Here is a 19,079-nt window from a genome sequence, read left to right on the forward strand (position 1 = left end):
TGTGTGAGTGTGGAGGAGTGTGGGTGAGTGTGCCCGGTGTCTATGCGGGGGCTGAGTGGACTCGGAGAGCTGTGTGTGTGTGTGAGTGTGGAGGTGTGTGTGTGTGTGTGAGGGGGAGGAGTCGCGTGTGCCTGCAGCGCCCCCCCCCCACCCCCCGCTACGGCGCGCCCCCGCGGCCGCCCAGTTCCCTCCGCGCGCTCCCGGCCCGGCCCCTCCCCCGAGCGCGCCCCCGCGGCCCCTCCCCGTGTTTATTAGGGGCGCCGCGGCGGAGGCGGAGGCCAGAGCCCGCTGCAGCCGCCCGGGGAGCGAGCGACGGACCGAGCCCGGCCATGAACCCCAACTGCGCCCGCTGCGGCAAGATCGTCTACCCCACCGAGAAGGTGAACTGCCTGGACAAGGTGAGGAGCCGCGGGGGGGGGACACGTTCCCCTGGGGGGGGGGCTTTGTGGGGGTGCTCGGTCTTTGGGGCGTCCGGGGGGCAGGGGGTGAGTTGGAGGGGACTCTAGGCTTTTTGGGCGGTGGGCTGAATGCAGGGGATTGGGGGAAAAGGAGGGTTTGGGGGGAAGGGGGATTGGGGGAGGAGGGTTTGGGGAAGGGGATTGGGATTGGGGAGGAAGGGAAGGGGGTTTGGGGGAGGAGGGTTTGGGGAAGGGGATTGGGGGGGAGGAGGGTTTGGGAAAGGGGGATTGGGGAGGGGGTGCATAAGATGATGCACTTCAGTAGTGTGTGTCACAGTTGCAGGCCCCTTATCTTCTCTTCCCTCCCCCCACCCTAGCTGCTAATACACGCCCCAGGATACAACCTTCCCCTTTCGCTTTAGGGCATGGGAGATTGTGCTCAACTTTCTGCCGAGTCTGTGGGTGTCGCTTGAATTTAAAAAAAAAAAAAAAAAAAAAAGTCTGATTCCAGCCCAGATCTCTTCCCTTCTTGGAAGAACAAGTTCATAGCTGGATACAAAAACATCTTCCTAGCTTCTCTGTAAAAAAAACCAAACTGCAGAATGGCTGAATCTGGCACAGGGATTTACTGAATCTGACTTCTTTCCAGGCAAATTCTTGCAAGAATGTTTGAAGGTCAGAAGAGTTGGTCTGGAAATGACACACTGAATTAGACCAACTTAGTTCATTAGGCTCTCCTAAGAGCCTGCTTAAAAAAGCAAAGGCCAGTAGACTGTAATGTCCAGATACTGCTTTTTCATAATTTAAGAAAGTCATTTCTGAACATCAAGGCAAGTAGCAAAGGAAACGGTAGTCACTGTTCTGGTTTTTCTTCTTTTTTTTTTTTTTCTTCTTCCTGTGTTAGGAGTGCAGCTGGGTGTCCAAACAGATAAAATGGAAAGAAACAGTTAATGCTTCCCCTTGAAGTTGAGAGCCCCTCATCTGTTTTAAGTTAGATGGGTTTTTCACTTTTCGGTTCCAATTCATATTTCTGTTCTGCTCCAGATTTAAATATATTCTATATAGATTCTTGCATGGCTTCATCACCAGTAGTATCTGAATACCTTGTCTTTTAATGTCAGTTTCATAGGCTTTTTTAAAAGGGCAAATTCCTCTTTTTATTAAATAAATAATCACAACTGATACTAGTGGTGACTGGATTCTGTGTGTGTTATACCAGGGCTGGAGAGCTCAGTAAAGCTCTAATACTGTTGATTCTCCATTGAGAACTCAAAGGGTCGTCTGGTTATTGGAATCTGTTTGTTTGTCACTGGCCCAGAAAAGTCTTCCATCAGCTCTAATGGGTCCCCTTTTTGTGGATAAACTATCGTGTGCTGCTGTGGGTTTCTCCACCCTCTTTTCCACTCCCCCCACCACCCCTGTAGGGTCCTGGGATGACCAGTTTAGGGCCTAAAGGAGCAGCTTGGAGAATGCAGATGTTTTAGCTACAGCATTCCTGAGTCACAATGGACCCTGTTGCTCACATTTTTAACACATGATGTTGCTTTCTTCCTATTTCATGAATCATTCTTTTAAAGCTGACCTAAAGAACGTCTGTGGCCCAAACCCCATTGTATTGGGTCTTGATTGTGTAGTGGCTGTGTTTTCTAGAGTCCTTATTGGACTTAAATATGCAATGCAGGCAGAGCAACGGTGCCTGTGTGAGTTGTAACTAAAAGGATTTTTCATTCCTACTTCTACTGTGCATCCTGCATCCGTGGGTGCTGTTTTAGCTCAGTTGACAACAATTTCCTCTGAGCTGGCAATTGAAAATTCCCATGCCAGCACAACTGATGCTGACCTTGATGTAGGGTGTTCTAGCAGTATCTATGGTGATCCTTTAATGCTGCCCCTCAATGGCTGGCCTGATGTAAGCGGTCATCTGCTACAAACCTCACCCACTCACCTTTTTTGGAAATCCTGTGTCTGAATGTCCACCTAGTTTAACTCTACGCTGAGCAGGTCTGAGTGACGGGGGCAGAAAGTCTGAGCACAACCAGGTGCTTGCTTTGGTTCAGTTCCAGCAGCAGCACTAAAGATGAAGGCTGAGGGGCTTCTGGGGAGCAGAGGCATGTAGGAAAGGACCATTAGGTTTCACCAGGAGCCATCCCAGTGCACCTTGATTCTTTTCTCCTGCATCCTGATCTCACAAAACTGGGTAACAAAATGGCAGATGAAATTTAATGTTGATAAATGCAAAGTAATTCACATTGGAAAACATCATCCCAACTATACACATACAATGATGGGGTCTAAATTAGCTATTCCTGATCAAGAAAGATCTTGGAGTCATTGCGGAGAGTTCTCTGAAATCATCCACTCAATGTGCAGTGGCAGCCAAAGTGAACAGAATGTTGGGAATCGTCGAAGGGGTAGATAATAAGACAGAAAAAAAATCATATTACCTCTATATAAATCCATGGTACACCCACACCTTGAATACTGCATGCTGATGTGGTTGCCCCATCTCAAAAAAAAAAAAATGGAATTGGAAAAAGTTCAGAAAAGGGCAACAAAAATAATTGGGGAGGGGGGGGGGTATGGAACAGCTTCCATATGAGGAGAGATTAATAAGACTGGGACTTTTCAGCTTGGAAAAGAGGCAACTAAGGGGGGATATGATAGAGGTCTATAAAATCATGAGTGGTATAGAGGAAAATAAATAAGGAAGTGTTATTTACTCCTTCTCATAATACAAGAACAAGGGGCCACCAAATGAAATTAATAGGTAGCAGGTTTAAAACACACAGAAGTATTTTTTTCATGCAATGCACTGTCAAACAGTGGAACTCTTTGCCAGAGGATGTTGTGAAGGCCAAGACTATAACGGGGTTCAAAAGGGAGCTAGATAGCCATTGATGGATCTTTCCTCCATGAATCTATTAGCCAGGATGGGCAGGAATGGTGTCCCTAGCCTCTGTTTGCCAGAAGCTGGGAATGGGCAACAGGGGATGGATCACTTGATGATAACCTGCCGGGGCATCTGCTACTGGCCACTGTCAGAGGACTGGGCTTGGTGGACCTTTGGTCTGACCCAGTATGGCCGTTCTTATGCTCAAAATGTAGGTGCTTTAGTAGAATGGATTCTGCACCTCCGCTGTACTAAGCACTCCAATTCTGAGCCATACCTGGCAGCTCCAAGGAAATGAGGAAAAAGCAATTTGTCTCTAAATCTGCATTGTGAAAATTGGAGACGTGAGAATCTAAGCACTAAGGGCTCAGCAGGTGGGGCGGGGGGAACTATTCTGTTTGGATCAGGGCTTTACTGGTATTGACAAGGTAACTGAGTCAAAATTCTCTAGGTGACAATCAGTTGAGGCTTCAGGGAGAACATATTGTGTGTGGCAGTTGTGGCATATTTTCCCCGCCCCCTTCTTCATGGACTCCTATCAGCTCTTCAGATAAAATGTCGTGTGAGGAGGCTGTAACATCCGTTGTGGAAATGATCTATGTCCTGTGTGTGTCTCATAACTGGAGCAAGTGGTGTCTGGTCTAGCGGTTGTGGCTGTAATTGCTAAGTTAATAAACCCACGAAAAAGCTGGTGTCAGGTGACTTCATGGTTCTGACTTTTTTTAGATTTCATTCTAATGGATTAAAAAAGCAGACCAAGAACCTGTCTGCGCTCTGAGTTCAGAATATTTCAAACAGGCTGACTGAAGTAGCATGTGGTGTTTCCGAAATAGTTTCGCGGCGGTATATTAACGCATTACTTGAGGCTTTAGTCGCGTAAGGGCCAGTGGTGATACCTGTGATGCTAAGCTTCCCTCAGCGCAGCTGAGATCTTTTTGCCACTAACTGTAATTGACTTGAGGAGTAGATACTTCACATGTACAAGTGTGGCCTGGGCAACAAGCACAACTTACTAAGAGTATGGCTGCACTGGCCCATTACAGCGCTGCAACTTTCTCGCTCAGGGGTGTGAAAAAACACCGGTGTAAACAGTGCCACGAGCCGTGCTCCCAGCGCTGTAAGCTAATCCCCTCGGAGGTGGCGTCGCGACCACACTCGCACTCCAAAGCGCTGCCGCGGGAGCGCTTTGGAGTGCGAGTGTAGCCATGCCCTAACCGTTGGAGAAGTAGCAAATTGCAGTAGCCCTCTTCTTTAGGATGCAGACACAGCCTGCTTTGGGACCTGTCCTGGCAGGCTAGACTTCTTACCAAACCTCAGGCTGGCTGTGGAGTGAGCTGGACAATGCAGCAGTAGCTAGAATCCGCTCCTAGGGGTGAGGAGTGGGGGAGTTGGAGGATTGCACAGGAATATGGCTGCTTTGTGGGAATCCCCTGGCCTGTTTGGCTAGAGCAGGGATAGGCAACCTATGGCACGCGTGCCAAAGGCAGCACGTGAGCTGATTTTTTCAGTGGCACTCACACTGCCCGTGTCCTGGCCACTGGTCTGGGGGGCTCTGCATTTTAACTTACTTTTAAATGAAGCTTCTTATATATTATAAAGTAAATAAGGTTTTTTAAATGTTTAACAAAACTATTGTATGTAGACATAGAGACCTTCTAAAACCATTAAAATGTATTACTGGCACATGAAACCTTAAATTAGAGTGAATAAATGAAGACTCGGCACACCACTGCTGAAAGGTTGCCGACCCCTGGGCTAGAGGGTGAGGGGTTGATAATGTATGCCTGGCATAGGTGACCAGTGTGGGGTTGCTCTCTTCCCATGCTAGTGTAAGCTCTTTGGATTGTTCTAGTCTCTTCTCCTGCAGTGGATTATTGCAGCAGTGCCCGGGTAAACAAAACTGTGTTGCAATCTGTTTGATGTGAGGAGGAGCATTCAGTGCGCTCTGGCTGGGAGAATACTGCCCAAGCCCAGCTCCTCTGCATCTGTTTAGATACAGCTGATGCCTGTTGTGGAAAGCTGGCTGGGTGATCTCCCCAAACCATGCGAGCTAGGAAGGAGTTCTCAATCCCCTCTGGCTGCTGAAGGCTGGGCATTCCTCTGAGAGGAGGCTCCGTTTAAGTGATGTTATCTGCCAGCTTGGCTCTGAAGACGTGAGGCACTCTGGTACTGGGCTAAAGGGGAATCATAAATACCTCCGAGATTGTGCCACAAAAGTTTGAGAAGCCAAGCAACACCCCTGTCAAGTAGGTCTGTGGTTTTTTTCCCATGGTACAGGTGGGGAGCAGAGACCAAGGGCTAGAGCCTTAAAGGTATGCAGAGGGGGGTTTTCAAAAGTACCTAGGTGCCGAAGGCTAAATGCCTTTAACTCTGCCCTTAAGTCACTTCTTCAAGGTCACACAGGAGGCCTGATGACAGGGAATTAAACCCAGTTGTCCAAGTGTTGCACCCTGACCACTGGACCATCCATGCCCTTCCTCTTCCTCCACAAGGCTGAAGTTCTGGGAGGGTTAAAGATAGAAACCCATAGTGGATGTGTGGGAAGAACAAGGCTAGCTGAAATGGGACTATACCATTGCCAAGGGCACGGAGCCAAAGTTGTCTGAAAAAATCTGACTGGCCTGTAAAAAGTCCCCTTCCACTACCTAGGTGAACAGACGCCTGCCTATTGTGGATGAATTATCATGTGGGGACACACAAGCAAAGGACAAATATGTTGCCCTGAGCAACTGAAATGAGCCAGCCGCCCTCTGCTCCTGCTGATTCATACCCTCTTTTGCTGGGCTGCGGCTGTGTTTATACACCTGGGTGTGGTATCCACGGGCAGGTAGCGCAGGCTCCGTCTTGGCCCTTGTCTACACATGTTTTATCTCCAAAATGTTTCACCAGTTGTGTTGAACCTCTGTGTGGGGGGAGGGAGGGTGGAAGAGAAGGGGTGCAGGGAGAGTTCTGAAGCTTACTGCTGGCACCCCAACAGAGTAGCAAATTCAGCAGCTGGCCCCCCAGAGCTTGGGGATTTTTATCCAGGGTTGGGAGCTTCGCTATGCAGCTAGCAGTCACTCCTTAGCATGACAGGGGCTGTAGAAATGCAGCCTCAAGGGGGACTTTCATGGCTTGTTTCAGCTTGGAAAAGAGGAGACTGAGGGGGGATATGATAGAGGTCTATAAAATCATGAGTGATGTGGAGAAAGTAAATAAGGAGAAGTTATTTACTTGTTCCCATAATAGAAGAATTAGGGGCCACCAAATTAATGGGCGGCAGGTTTAAAACAAATAAAAGGAAGTAGTTCTTCACACAGCACACAGTCAACCTGTGGAACTCCTTGCTTGTGGAGGTTAGGACTATAACAGGGATTAAAAGAGAACTGGATAAATTCGTGGAGGTTAAGTCCATTAATGGCTATTAGCCAGGATGGGTAAGGAATGGTGTCCCTAGCCTCTGTTTGTCAGAGGGTGGGGATGGATGGCAGGAGAGAGATCACTTGATCATTGCCTGTTAGGTTCACTCCCTCTGGGGCACCTGGCATTGGCCACTGTCGGTAGACAGGATACTGGGCTAGATGGACCTTTGGTCTGACTCAGTACGGCCATTCTTGTGTTTTTATGTTTATCTCTTGTCTTAAACCATGTTATTCCCCTAGGTTTGCAAGTCTCTAGCCTTAAGCCCTCATGATGACTTGAATTTCTCTGGGTGTGGGGAAGGAGGGTGATCTGATGCCAGATGAAACTCCTGCTGGCATGGGTGGGCTCTGCTCCGGTGGGGAGGCTTTATTCCCATGCCCTAACTGAGAAGCCTCTGGGGACTGCATGAACAGAGTATCTGGGCCTGGAGGGTTTCTTCTGCAGCACCCCTTCATGTAACTTCTACACTTAGTAGCTGTAGATGTTTTCTGGGAGCCTAGGTCAGGGGTGGCCAGCCTGAGAAGGAGCCAGAATTTACCAATATTACTGTGGCTCTTTGACAATGTACGTCTAGCCCCCTATCAGCTCCCCCACTCCCGCCCCCAGTACCTCCTGCCTGCCGGCAGCCCCACCAATCAGCACCTCCCCCTCCCTCCCTGTGCCTCCTGCCCACCACAATCACCTGTTTCATGGCATGCAGGAGGCTCTAGGGGGGAAGGGGCAGGAGCCTTGGGGGAAGGGGTGGAGTGGGGTCAGGACCTGGGGCAGAGCTGGGGGTTGAGCAGTGAGCACCCCTAGCACATTGAAAGGTTTGTGCCTGTAGCTCCAGCCCCAGAGTTGGCCTCCATGCAAGGAGCTGCATATTAACTTCTGAAGAGCCGCATGTGGTTCCGGAGCCACAGGTTGGCCACCCCTGGTCTAGGTGTTGGTTTCAAGGTTACCACGGGGAAAGTCTGGATTGTGTTTCTGTACGGTTGGTAGAATGTTGTCAGGACTCCTTACAGCTTAGGGACGCTTGTCCCGTCAGTCAGATTCTGAGTGCAAATATTTCCTTCTGCCTTAACATCTCGGAGATGCTTCGGCAGGGTAGATGCGTGTTCACTGAATGTCATAACCTGTAATGTTGGCATATTAGAAAAGTGGGTCATGGATTGGATTTCAAGGAATGTCTTTTCTGGCCTCCATTTAAGTGCAAGTATGTGCATTTGGGGTCTGTAAAGGAGCAACTGGGACTGGCATTCTGCTCTGTATATGTTTGGAGTACAGGCCTCTTGCTGGGTGGGGGAAATGGGGTATCCTTATGGGGTGCCTATAAAAGTGGGGAAAGACAAAGATGCCTCACTACTGGATTTCAGCCTAGCTAAATGCTGCCTTGTCAGGCTGAAGTTCCATTCAGCTACTATCTCTCTCTTCCCAGTTCAAAGCTTCCCCATGGTATGAAAGTAGAACCGTTTTTTTTTTTTTTTCAGGGGGCCACTCAAACTCTGCTTGTAGGAGCAGAGAAAAGCAACTGCAGCAGGTGCAGCTGTGCCATGGGGAGGGGAAGAGGGGAGCTGATCCCAGGTGCCCCCAAGGGGGGCAAGGGTTCCCCTGCCAGGTTTCAAGTAGCTCTGCCTAACCATATGAGCTCAGGGAAGAAACTTGCTGCAAGGGGGGGGGCTGCCATACCTCTAGCCAGTGGGAGCAGAGGCAAGCACCAGGAGCAGGGACCTTTGGGCTGCGGAGTTTATATCTTTAGCACTCCTTTTTTTGTTCTTCCAGACAATCTGTTCGCTTTTTCCCTCCCTCACTTGCTTCACTTCAGCCTTGCTCCCTTCATGCTCCCTTTCCTCTGCTTTCTTTCCTTTCTCCCCTCCCATTAATGTGCCTTCTTCCTTTTGTCTCTCTGATTAGCAAACTCCCTCCCAGTAACAGCCCCCCTTGGCACAAAATTAAAGATGGCACTAACATGGAGCTTGGAAACCATTGTTCACGCTGCCTGTAAATTATAGCCTCCTGCTTTGTCTTGTGTATTTGTATTGTAAACTCTGCATGGTTAGGGACTATTTCATACTGTGCTACCACAATACTAAAAACCATAGCTCTTCTCCCCCCCCCTTCCTGTTAGTATGTAAAGATGCCTGGTCTCCCTGACGTGAACCCAGGGTCCTAGGCTGGTAGGAACACTTGATCTAATCTCTTCCTTGAAGTCTCTCAGACGGGTCCTGTATCAGCTGAAGGAGCCATTGAGTTCCAGAAAAGAGGCTCAGACCTGCTGCTCTGAGGAACATCCTTTCTGAGGAGCAGAATCATGTGCTGTTAGAATTGCAGAGGTCTCACGTTAACTGTTCTTTGTCTATTTGCAGTTCTGGCATAAAGCATGTTTCCACTGCGAGACCTGCAAGATGACCCTAAACATGAAAAACTACAAGGGCTATGAGAAGAAGCCGTATTGCAATGCGTAAGTCTCTGCTCCTCATTCTAATAACACCTTTGAGAGTGCCATGCTGGAAGTGTCATTCAGGGGCTGTGCTGGCTCTGCCAAACTTTGTAGGACTTGGTTTCTGGCTACCTTGAACTTGTACTTAGACACTTCCCAGCTGCCAGGAAGTTCAAGCTGATGCCGGCGGATGCAGGGGACATTCTTGGCTAAGGTCTCTTGATGCTGGAATTTGCTTCCCCATTGCTCCCACAGAACGCTTGCACCAAAAGCCATTCTTGATGCCCCCGCTCTTATTTGAGGGGGGGTGAGGGTTAGAGACCGGTCCCATCTCTAAGTTCTAAACAAAGCCGCACAACTCGAGACCAGTTAGAGTATCGTCTGTACCACAGTGGGGCACTCCAGACAGGAAAGCAAACATCCCCTCTGACTTAAATGTCAAGTCAAGACCTCTGAACAGGATAGCTCTAACTTTGGGGGCGGGAGGGGGGGAATGTTTGAACCCTCGCCCATGTATCACAAGGATGCATTATGGTGATCTGTGTGGCGTTTGCAAAATGCCTTCAGGGAAGGAGTCTGGACCATGATGAGCGTAGGGGCAGGGGGTGCGAAATAACTCCTTGATATGCAAAGAATAAGGATAGTCCAGTTGCTGGTTAGGATCTCTCAAGATCCTGTTTCAATTCCCTGCACTGCCATAGGCTTCCTGTGACCTTTGGCAAGTCACTTAATTTGCCTATCTGTAAAATGAGTAGGAAAATGGCACTGCCCTACTTAACAAGGATGTTGTCATAAGTACACTGGAGTGAGGTGCTCAGATACTGTGATAACAGGGACTGAAAGTCCCTGGGAAAGATGAAAGGGACAGTGGGGATATAAAGGAGTGAGAGCAGAGAGGTACTTGAAAGCAGAGCACAGCTCTGACTGTATGTGCTTTCACAAGAAAGATGCTTAAAATGAGTTTCTACTACCAGGGCTTTCTTCAAATACACAAGTTCCACCCCCCCAATCTGAGGCCATTCAGTTCACTGTCACTTCTGGATTGGCACAAAGTTAGCTTTCTGATTGGTCATCACTGCCTATTCTCAATCCTTCTGTTCTCAAAAGGGACTTTCCATTCCTCTTCCTGTAGTCATGCCACTTAATTCTGTAGCCTGGGAGCGTCCTCTTCCTCTTAAGAGGACTTGAGTACAGGATGCTTCATAATGGAACATGAGCAAGCATTAGCACCGAAAGTGTTTAATCTGCACTGTATCTTACAAGTGATTAATCTTTTGGATCAAAACAAAGTGAACCCTTTTGCGAAACCCTATTTAAAGTTCTACTGTAAACCCCTTTTCCTGTTCATAATCCTCCATCTCCCTTTGTCTTGGACTTTTAAATCTCTGCAGGGGAGAGTGAATCTGGTGCACACAAGCCTGATCATCCTGGTTTCAATGTGCAAAAGCTAAATGAATAGAGAGAAATCAGTTAACTTCTAAGGTTATAGTGGTAGCCATATACAGCCGGCCCCTGCATCATTGGCCCAATCTTACTCCCGTTGAATTCATAGGGAGGAATTTATGATGGTTAATTTGACATGTCTGTCTAATGACTATAAAGCAGCTTGTACTAGGGGATTTTTCATTGCTGCTTTACATATATCAAGTAATTCTCTTTCTAAGAGCTGTTAAACTAATACTGCTTAGAATTTGTATAGCCTGTTCCGTTTACCAAATACTTTATAATCAGGATTAAAGTGGGTATTCTTCCCCCCCCTCCCACCCCCTGAGCTATCAAGTGGGGTTAGGGTAGAACTGAGGTGCAGGCCTTGCTACACCAGGTGCTGGCAAAAACTTCCTGCTGCTGTTGCTCCTCTAACATAGTGCTCCCCCCCCCGCCCCACTACTGACAACCCCGTGGACTGTAGTAATGAGGAAAATCTTTGCCGAAAGTGTTGGCAACAGCCAGAGGTTAAGTGACTTGCTCAAGGCCACAGGAGTTGGTGTCAGAACTAGGAGTGGACCACTGCAGTTCCTGGTTCCCAGGCACGTTGAGCCTAATCTCTATAGGCTCTGATTATCTGAGATGCATTGCTACAGTGAGGTGAGGAAATGAGTCACTTGCTACTTAACTCTCTCTGGCTATGCACGGGTCGTATCCTGGCACCTTCCACTTCTGGCTCTAACGTGTAGGCAGAACAGGAAACTTCTGTAGCACCAATATGCTTAGTTTCTGCAGGCCAAAGAAAGGAATATTTATGGCCAGCCCTGGATGTTGGCTGTTCAATACCATCAAATCTGGGTCCTGCAGGCTCTTACTTTGAATTTCTGTTACTGATTTTAACATAGGCCACATCAGTGACCCAGCTGTGAGTTGGAGACCTTGCTGGTAAGCTGGAAGGCTCTAGGCTGTCACAGGCCCACAGGACAGGATGTGTGTTCAGCAGTAGACATGCCTGCTGGATCTCAGCACTGAGTGTCATCCCAAACATCTTGTCTCTGGCTAGAGAAGCTGGATGCTCGTATAACGAGATGCTGGCTGCTCTAAAGAGCTACGTTTTGACAAGCCAGTTCCAAACGGCAGAAAGATGATCTAGGCTTATGCCTAAACTGGTGTAGAAATGGATGTTGACTTGGATTCAAGGGTTGTGTGCTTGCTGTGTCTCCAATGAGCAACCTCCCCCAGTCTGTTACCAGGTCTCTTTCATGGGCAGGGACACTTCAGAGAAGCTACAAAAGAAAACTGGGTAGGACCTCCCCACTTATTTGGTGTCAGTGCAGCATTGGGAAGAGCTGGGCACTTTCCAGCACACTACAATAAAAGATGCAGGATCCTGTAAGCCTTTTTTACAAGACCTCAAAGCAATGAGTAGTTCCTTTATTCGATCTTTGATCTGAAGGGTCTCCACTTCTAGAGCTGAGCCCTCCCCTGACCCTGGGGGTCTAGAGGCCTGGTGTGTGGTCATCTTGCCACTGATTTCATGGACTCCCAGAACTCTTTGAAGTAGTGCTGTGGCTAGGAAGAGACCTAGCTCTGCTCCTGATGGCTAATCAGCTCAGATAAGGGTCTCCCTTCTGGGCATCCCTATGTGCATGATTCAAAGACCAACAAACATGGGTCTAGCCAATAGCCAAACCTCAAAAGGTAAATGCTGTTGTCAAGGGTTAACTCTGATCTTGCTAGGCTGATCTCCTGTCTTAAACACATGGAAGCCATTCTGTCTCCTGACATGATTTTTTTTTTTTTTTTTTTTTTTTTGGGGGGGGGGGGGGGGGGGGAGGCAGGGAATGGAAGGTGAGAACCAGAGCCTGCACCCGGAGTGCTTCTCTTGCTCCAAGCAGAAGGAAGGGCCCAAAGTCCTCTCGCCCGCCTTTGGTGAAAGGGAAGTGGGGATAATAGTGGGAAATTCCTGAGATTCCAAGGAGTGTGCGCAACCCTCTCTTGAGCAGAAGGGGTTGAGAAACTGAGTTCCCTGTGATGCGGAGTTGCTATCTTAACCCTTTAGTGACCTGAGGAGATGGACAGAAAGCTGCCTCTTCTCCAGAGACCATCAGGGATGGATGCAGAGACTTGAACAAAGCAATTAACTGTCCTAAATCTTTTACTTCAAGCTCAAAGAACCTTTGTTTTTGTCCTGTATGGCCAGGTTCCATTTGGGAGCCCCACATCAGACAGCTGTTCCATCTCGACCCAAGAGATTCCTGTAAACACCTGAACTCCTGGTTGCTTTAAATGCCCTGAGGTTTGCCCCAGGGCTGTTCTGGGTTGCCAATGCCTAGGCAGCATGACATGTGGGGACAGCATGTAATGACTGACTTGGTAACTTGCAGAATCTATCCTCTTCCTCCAGACTCTGGCCTTCAACTCTGAGGCTGGCGCCCCTCACCTGTCATAATGTCCACCTTATTAATTGGGGTAATGGGGATCTGCACTAGTCAGACTGGGGTTCAATTCTCTGCTCCACCACAGATGTCTTTGATCAGGTCACTTAATCTCTGCCTCCAGTCATCTGTAAAATGAGGTTCCTAGCCCTTCTGTACCTCACTAGGGTGTTGAGGATCAATGCATAAGGATTGAGGTGATTGTATCCAATGTTAATGCAAGACCTAAGTACACCTCTACCCCGATATAACGTGACCCAATATAACACAAATTCAGATATAACGCAGTAAAACAGCGCTCCGGGAGGCAGGGCTGCACGCTCCAGCGGATCAAAGCAAGTTCAATATAACACGGTTTCACCTATAACGCGGTAAGATTTCCCCCCCTGAGGACAGCGTTGTATCTGAGTAGAGGTGTAGCAGAGAGATGACCGAAGCAGCCCATGTCAGTTGCTACAGAATCTGGGCTCCAGCCGTTTACATCTTAGTCTTACATTTCATTCAGCTGTTTTGGTTTCCTGCTTTCACTTTCTCCTTTTAATGTCCCTTTAGCTCAAGCCACGTGGCTCTCTCAGGGTGCTCTGGGGAGGAGCTGGGCGTGGCCAGGGAAGGTGAGCTTTGCCTCCATATGACCCTGTCTCTGGCACTGGGGAGAGCCCAGATGGGGCCCACCCTTTCTAAACAGCCTCCACCAATGATAAGCTGTTCCCTTTGCGGCTCTAGATTTTCCAAAAGGAAGAAAAGCAACGTTTATACCGGCAAGGAGAGGCTGCTGTTTTCCAAGCATGCTTTAACATAGGCATATCTCTGTCTCTGAGCTGGCCTCTTGCCAGCCCCTAAGCCTCCATCTTCAAGAAAGCAGTAGGAAGAAGGCTGGGCTTTCTCCTTGCTATCGAACATTGTCCTGTAATAAATCTGTATGCAGCCTTCCAAGAAAGCTTGGCTGTTTAACTCTGCCCTCTGACTCTTCCCCTCCCCCTTCCCCAGCGATGGAGGCTTGTGTTTCCACTTGTTTTATTTTCCCAGCACATTTGAGTGTGGTGTGCGGGTTTTTTTTTTTTTTTTTAAAACCTCCTTTTTAAATCTTTCTCCATTGACTCCTGATGCAAAGTACTAGAGCAACTGACACAAGCTGTTCATTGTTGGCAGGTTTGGCCGATCCTGTGTTACTCTAGAGTGTCTCATGCAAATTGGGTGCCAAAAAGCTCTGTAGATTTAAATACTGCAACAAAAATGGAAGAGGCATAGCTTGGGCGGGATGTGGGGGGCTGGTTTCAGCTGTAACTTTTGAAGCAAGATCCAGAAATGCTTTTCTGGATAGCAAGAGCTGCAGAGAAGGCTTTTGTCAACAAGGCTGAATATATGCCCCAGGTCTAAGCCTGTTCAGGTGAGCAGGGTACATCCGGTCTTTCAGGAAGATTGAAGCAAGATCCTGGGTGGTAGCTTCAAACAAGTGAGAAGTGTTACCCCTACTCCTGAAATAAATTGGGAGCCAGTGGCACTATTGGACTGAGTGCAGTCAGCTATTTGGCCCATATAAGGTGGGTAGCAGAACTCTGCAGAGCTGGGACTTGGACACTAGGCTCTGCGGTTCCTGCTGTCCTTAGCAACCAAGGCCTGGATTTGGATGGCCTCTGCAGTGACACTAGCATCTTATCCCAGCACATCCCAAAGCTCTGTGCAGAAGACCTAGCAATTTCAGGTAGCTCCTACTTAATGTACATATTCCCGTTCATAGGCTTGGTGTCATTGCAGCATAAGGCCCTGCTTAAATCTGTCATGATGGCTATTCTGCTGGGGCCCCTGTATTGGCTGCAGTTCTCCTCCATGAGCCTCTTAAATTCCCTCTGCTCCCAGCAGTGGAACTGACTTCTCTGCTCAAACCTCTAAAGAGCTGCTGCTTTAAAGCTTGTTTGAGGTCTCAGATGTGTATATTTAACCATGTAAAGTAGACTGAAGAATCCGCATCCCCTCCCTGGAGTTCTGTACAGCACTGCTTGCTGCAACATGGTAAGGAGGGGTTGGTAATTTTTTTTTTGGCAGTCCAACCATTGACCTCCATCCCTGGGTGCATGTGATCCTACACTGATGTTGCATAAATATTAGAATCCACTGTTTGTCTCCCTTTGCTGGTGTCTGTGTGTCACTGTCCAGGGAAAGATGGAGTTCCTTCCTCTGACAACACCATTCCAGCCACGGCAAGACACCACCTCTGAGGGTGGGAAGAGTCTTAACTCTACAAAAGATACTAGGCCAGGTCCTGGTCTTAGTTGAAGTTGGTGGCGCAAATGTGCACTTACCCTGGTATAACAGGCTAAGCGATCTCCTTTACATCTGGCCTGGCCAGAGGCCCAATGCAAACCTGCATCCACCAGGGTAGAATCTGCCTGCTTGAATGTGGCTAATCAGAGGGGTTGTCTGTCTCTGCCTTGTACACACCCCACCGAGCTGGCTGCTTTTATTTCTTGGATGCTGTGGAATAGCTGGCAGGAAGTTAATGGCCTAGTTACTCGGCAATTTCCCCCCAGGGGGAAGAGGATGCAGCCGATCTCTCTGCAGACCAGCCTTCTTAAAAGGGCAGCATCCTTTGTTTGAGCTTGCACAGGGGAGATGGCTCTGTCGCTGACACCGCTTCTGTTCACCTTCACCGCAGTCCTCCTTCAAAGTGCCGAGTGCCTTCCTGTGCTGAGCACTCAAAGGAAAGCCGAGCACTGGACTGCTCTACTTATTCTGGTCCTGGCCTCCCCCCCATACCACACCAAACAAGCTATTTCTCACCCACAAGGCACTCAGGATGTGTGCACTTGGTATGCTATGCAAGGTGTTATGGAGAGCTGTCACTCCTGCTGCGCTTGCCTGATCTCCATGTTTCTTTGGGGCTCCAACCCTTTGCAAAGAAGACAGTGGGGCTACCCTGGGTAGTACCTCTCCTGGCTCTTCCAGGGTAGGGTGGGAAACTGAAACCTTGTCACTTCACTGCAGAATCAAGTTATCCTTGCTGCACAATACACAGAACCCACGGTTGCTTACGATTCCCCAGCAATCCACCTAGGCAAGTACCCCAGGGCCACGATAACACTGCATCAAGCAATTGACCAGTGTCCTTATTGCTGAAACTTTCTTTGATTCCAGGGAACAACTGCCAAGACTTGACTGAGATTCCCTCTCAAAAAACCTCAAATTTGGTAATTTTCTTTCCGTTCAGAGCGAACTGGCTGTTACCTCTTGGGCCAACTTCCCTCTTGGAAAAAGTTAGTAAGTGGCAGGCAAAAGCAGAACTGCTTTGAGTTTCGAAACAAGCCAACAATCTTTGTTCTTGGCACTCCTAATCACTCCATCTGGTAGCAGCATATTACACGAAAGTGACCCTTCCAAGCTGGGGGTAGGGAAGCAGGGAGGAATTGTGCGGCTGGGACAGAGTCCAGGTGTTTATGCGATGCCTTTTTGCCGAGTTCCTGGATCAGAGTAACATGTCTCTCTGTAGTCATGTACGCAGCTTTGCATAGCCACGTGGCTCGGAACAAATGCTCTCTGTCTCCTTGCAAATGGGAGCTGGCACTTCCATTTGCTGTGGGGAAAGGACCCCAACACACCTGGCTCTGTGTGTGATGAGGTGGCAGAGTACTGGAAGGATACAAACAAGACTAGATTTCCCCTCCTCCTCTTGCAGCAAAAGCTCAGGGTGGGGATTTTCTGGTGTAGTAGCTTCAGGGTGGAGGGGAGAGGTGGCAGTCAAATGCTCTTCTAAAGGAATCTGTGGGCTGAATTAGTGGTTGGGAGCTTCTGGGGTTGGCTTTATAGAAAGTCAGGGAATAATTTTTCTCTGGTGGAAGCCCATGATTGCTCTCAATGGAGCCACAGACTTCTCACAGATAAAGCTACTGGCTTCCGCTGCCAGACCCATTAATTCTCTGCACAGTGGGTGCCATGGAGGATTGGCTCTTTGCCTCTTGCTTGTCCTCCCTAGCATCAATGCACTTAACCTCCCTGCATAATTAGTGGGGACTTTCCCATCTCTGTGGGAAGAAACTTGAAGCTGAAGTGGAGTTGACATGGGATCTTGACTGTGACATAACAGTGGTGGTTCTCAGAGGCCCTTGTTCTGTCTTCTACTCTAACCTCCCCTGGCAGATCTATTTTGTCTCTTTCATGGGGCATCTAATCACCTGAGTCACTGATGCAGCCTGACACTAAAGGACACTGTTGAAATGCAATAAAGCAGCACTGGGAAGCCCAGCATGTCTTGTGGGTTGCTTAGCACCCCAGTCGCTCCCTGGCTTCGGTGGGGCAAGCCTGTTCTGCCAACAGTCTTGGCCCTATGGTGGCCTTGCCCAAGGGATTATGGCCTAACCTGTTGCTGCTGACTCAGAGGGAAAGTGTCTGTCATGACAAGGTTGGTGCCCTTGGGAGGGGGAGCCATATGCACTTGCTCTAGCAAAATGAGGTGGGGGTGGAGAAGTTAAGCAGCCTTCCTCCCCAGGGAGAGAGCTCCCAGGCTGGTAACCTGAGGGCACTGGGCCCATATGTCTCTGGACCATTGGCTCAGCTAGGAGCATGATGGCAGTTTGAGAAGGCAGCTGTGTGAACAAGACTGAAGCATAGCCAAGATTGAGGGACAGGTTTCACTTACCCTCAGTCACAAACCCTTTTTTTAAATGCGGAAGTGTGAGCTGGCTTGGCTGCACTAGCTTGTTAGTACAGTACTATGGGATGCTCTGAGCAGCAGCCTTTCTCCTGTTGGTAAGGAGCTCACAGTCTCAGCTTTGCTGATCAGGCACCTTTTCCCAAAGCCCTCGAACACTGACACAAACCTTGTGAGGTCTCTACTTTCTTGGGCAAGGGAAACTGAAACACAGTGGCAACTCTCTCCCAAGGCCACACAGCATGTCCGTGGTGGATCCAAGTGCAGGAGACCTGGCAGTTCCTTGTAACCACTCGCAACTCCTCCTCTTGCGGTCTGCCCATCCCTTCCCCTGGACCTTGCTGAGATGGGGGAGCATAAGAGTGTATTGACTTTCTAGGTCTTGCCTGACCACCTTGTCCTCACTTGATGCCAAAACAACTCCTGGAAAAATCCAACTTCTTTGCAGCTCCCATTTTGTTCCCATAAGTAACCTCAGAGGCTTGCTGGTGGTGGAGGGGCCCATCACTCTTGGCTCTGGCCCACCCATTCACTCAGGGAGATGCCAACAGCCTGAGCTGTGTGGGGACAACGGGGTGTGCGCAGCTTGATATCACCAGCCAAATGATGAAAGGGGAGTGGGGTGAGACTGAGGTGGTGAAGCCCCTTCTTGCTGGCAGTTTTCCTTGGCTTAGTTTGTTAAAGGCCTGCCTGGAAGCTGTGGAGGTGAGAGCTGACCGCTCACCTGCGCTACCTTTCCTTTCTCCAGAATTATGGAGTACATCCTCCTCTAAAAGGGGTCTGAGCTGTACTAGCTACAGAGCTGGCAGAGCAGTGTCACTCCTGCCTGATGGGGAGGCTTGTGCCCTTTGGCCAGGAGACGAAGGGCCAGGTAGCCCCTAAATGCATCAAGCGCTCCGCAGACTGGGACTCCCTGTGGTGTGGTGCCAGCACCTCGTCTGCTCCCACCCCAGTGGAAAGTCCCTTGATTGATTGATTTTTTCCTAAGGGCAGGAACCAGTCTGAGTAGCCTAGAAAACCCTCACTTTCACTTGACATGTGTAAGGCAGAATCCGGTTCAAGCCTTAACATTGCTGGAGCTGCCACTCAGGAAGGGGGGGGGGGAGATTCATTCCCTCCAACAGAGGCATGCTCCCTGCAGCAGTTAGTGGAGAACGTCTGCTGCAGAATACCCCCTCCTAGTGCCAGGGTCCTAATTCCCAAGGGGGAGGCGGTGATGGGAGGTAAAAGGTGAGGATCTTAGTGAGACCCATTGAATGAGGCTTCACTCTCACAACTTCCTAGCTGCCTGTCTCAACTACCTAATTTTAATCCAGGTCCTTAGGCAGGCTGCAAATGGCGGTTGCTCTGCTGTACTCCTGCAGAGGTAGTGAAGCCACCTCAGCAGCCTCTCCCTAGAATGCTTTTGAGGAACCGATGTCCCTTCCCCAAAGCAGCTGCTCCTGGTGCAGCTAGAGGCCCGCAG

The 19,079-nt window shown here is 49.1% G+C and overlaps 1 protein-coding gene across 3 annotated transcripts in view; it reads left to right on the forward strand.

The window, feature by feature from the left end:
* Positions 1-235: 235 nt before the first annotated feature.
* LASP1 (LIM and SH3 protein 1) overlaps positions 236-19,079 on the forward strand; it is a 56,523-nt gene continuing 37,679 nt past the window's right edge. For 2 of the 3 annotated variants that reach the window (XM_034755698.1, XM_034755699.1), the window contains exons 1-2: positions 237-398; positions 9,036-9,130. In XM_034755698.1, coding sequence (XP_034611589.1) covers positions 330-398; positions 9,036-9,130 — 164 coding nt within the window. In that variant the 5' untranslated portion in view covers positions 237-329. Of the gene's footprint in view, positions 399-9,035; positions 9,131-19,079 lie in introns of all 3 variants that reach the window. The other variant, XM_034755697.1, reaches the window with a different exon arrangement.

Source organism: Trachemys scripta, chromosome 23 (assembly GCF_013100865.1).
Source record: "Trachemys scripta elegans isolate TJP31775 chromosome 23, CAS_Tse_1.0, whole genome shotgun sequence".
NCBI lineage: Eukaryota > Metazoa > Chordata > Testudines > Emydidae > Trachemys > Trachemys scripta.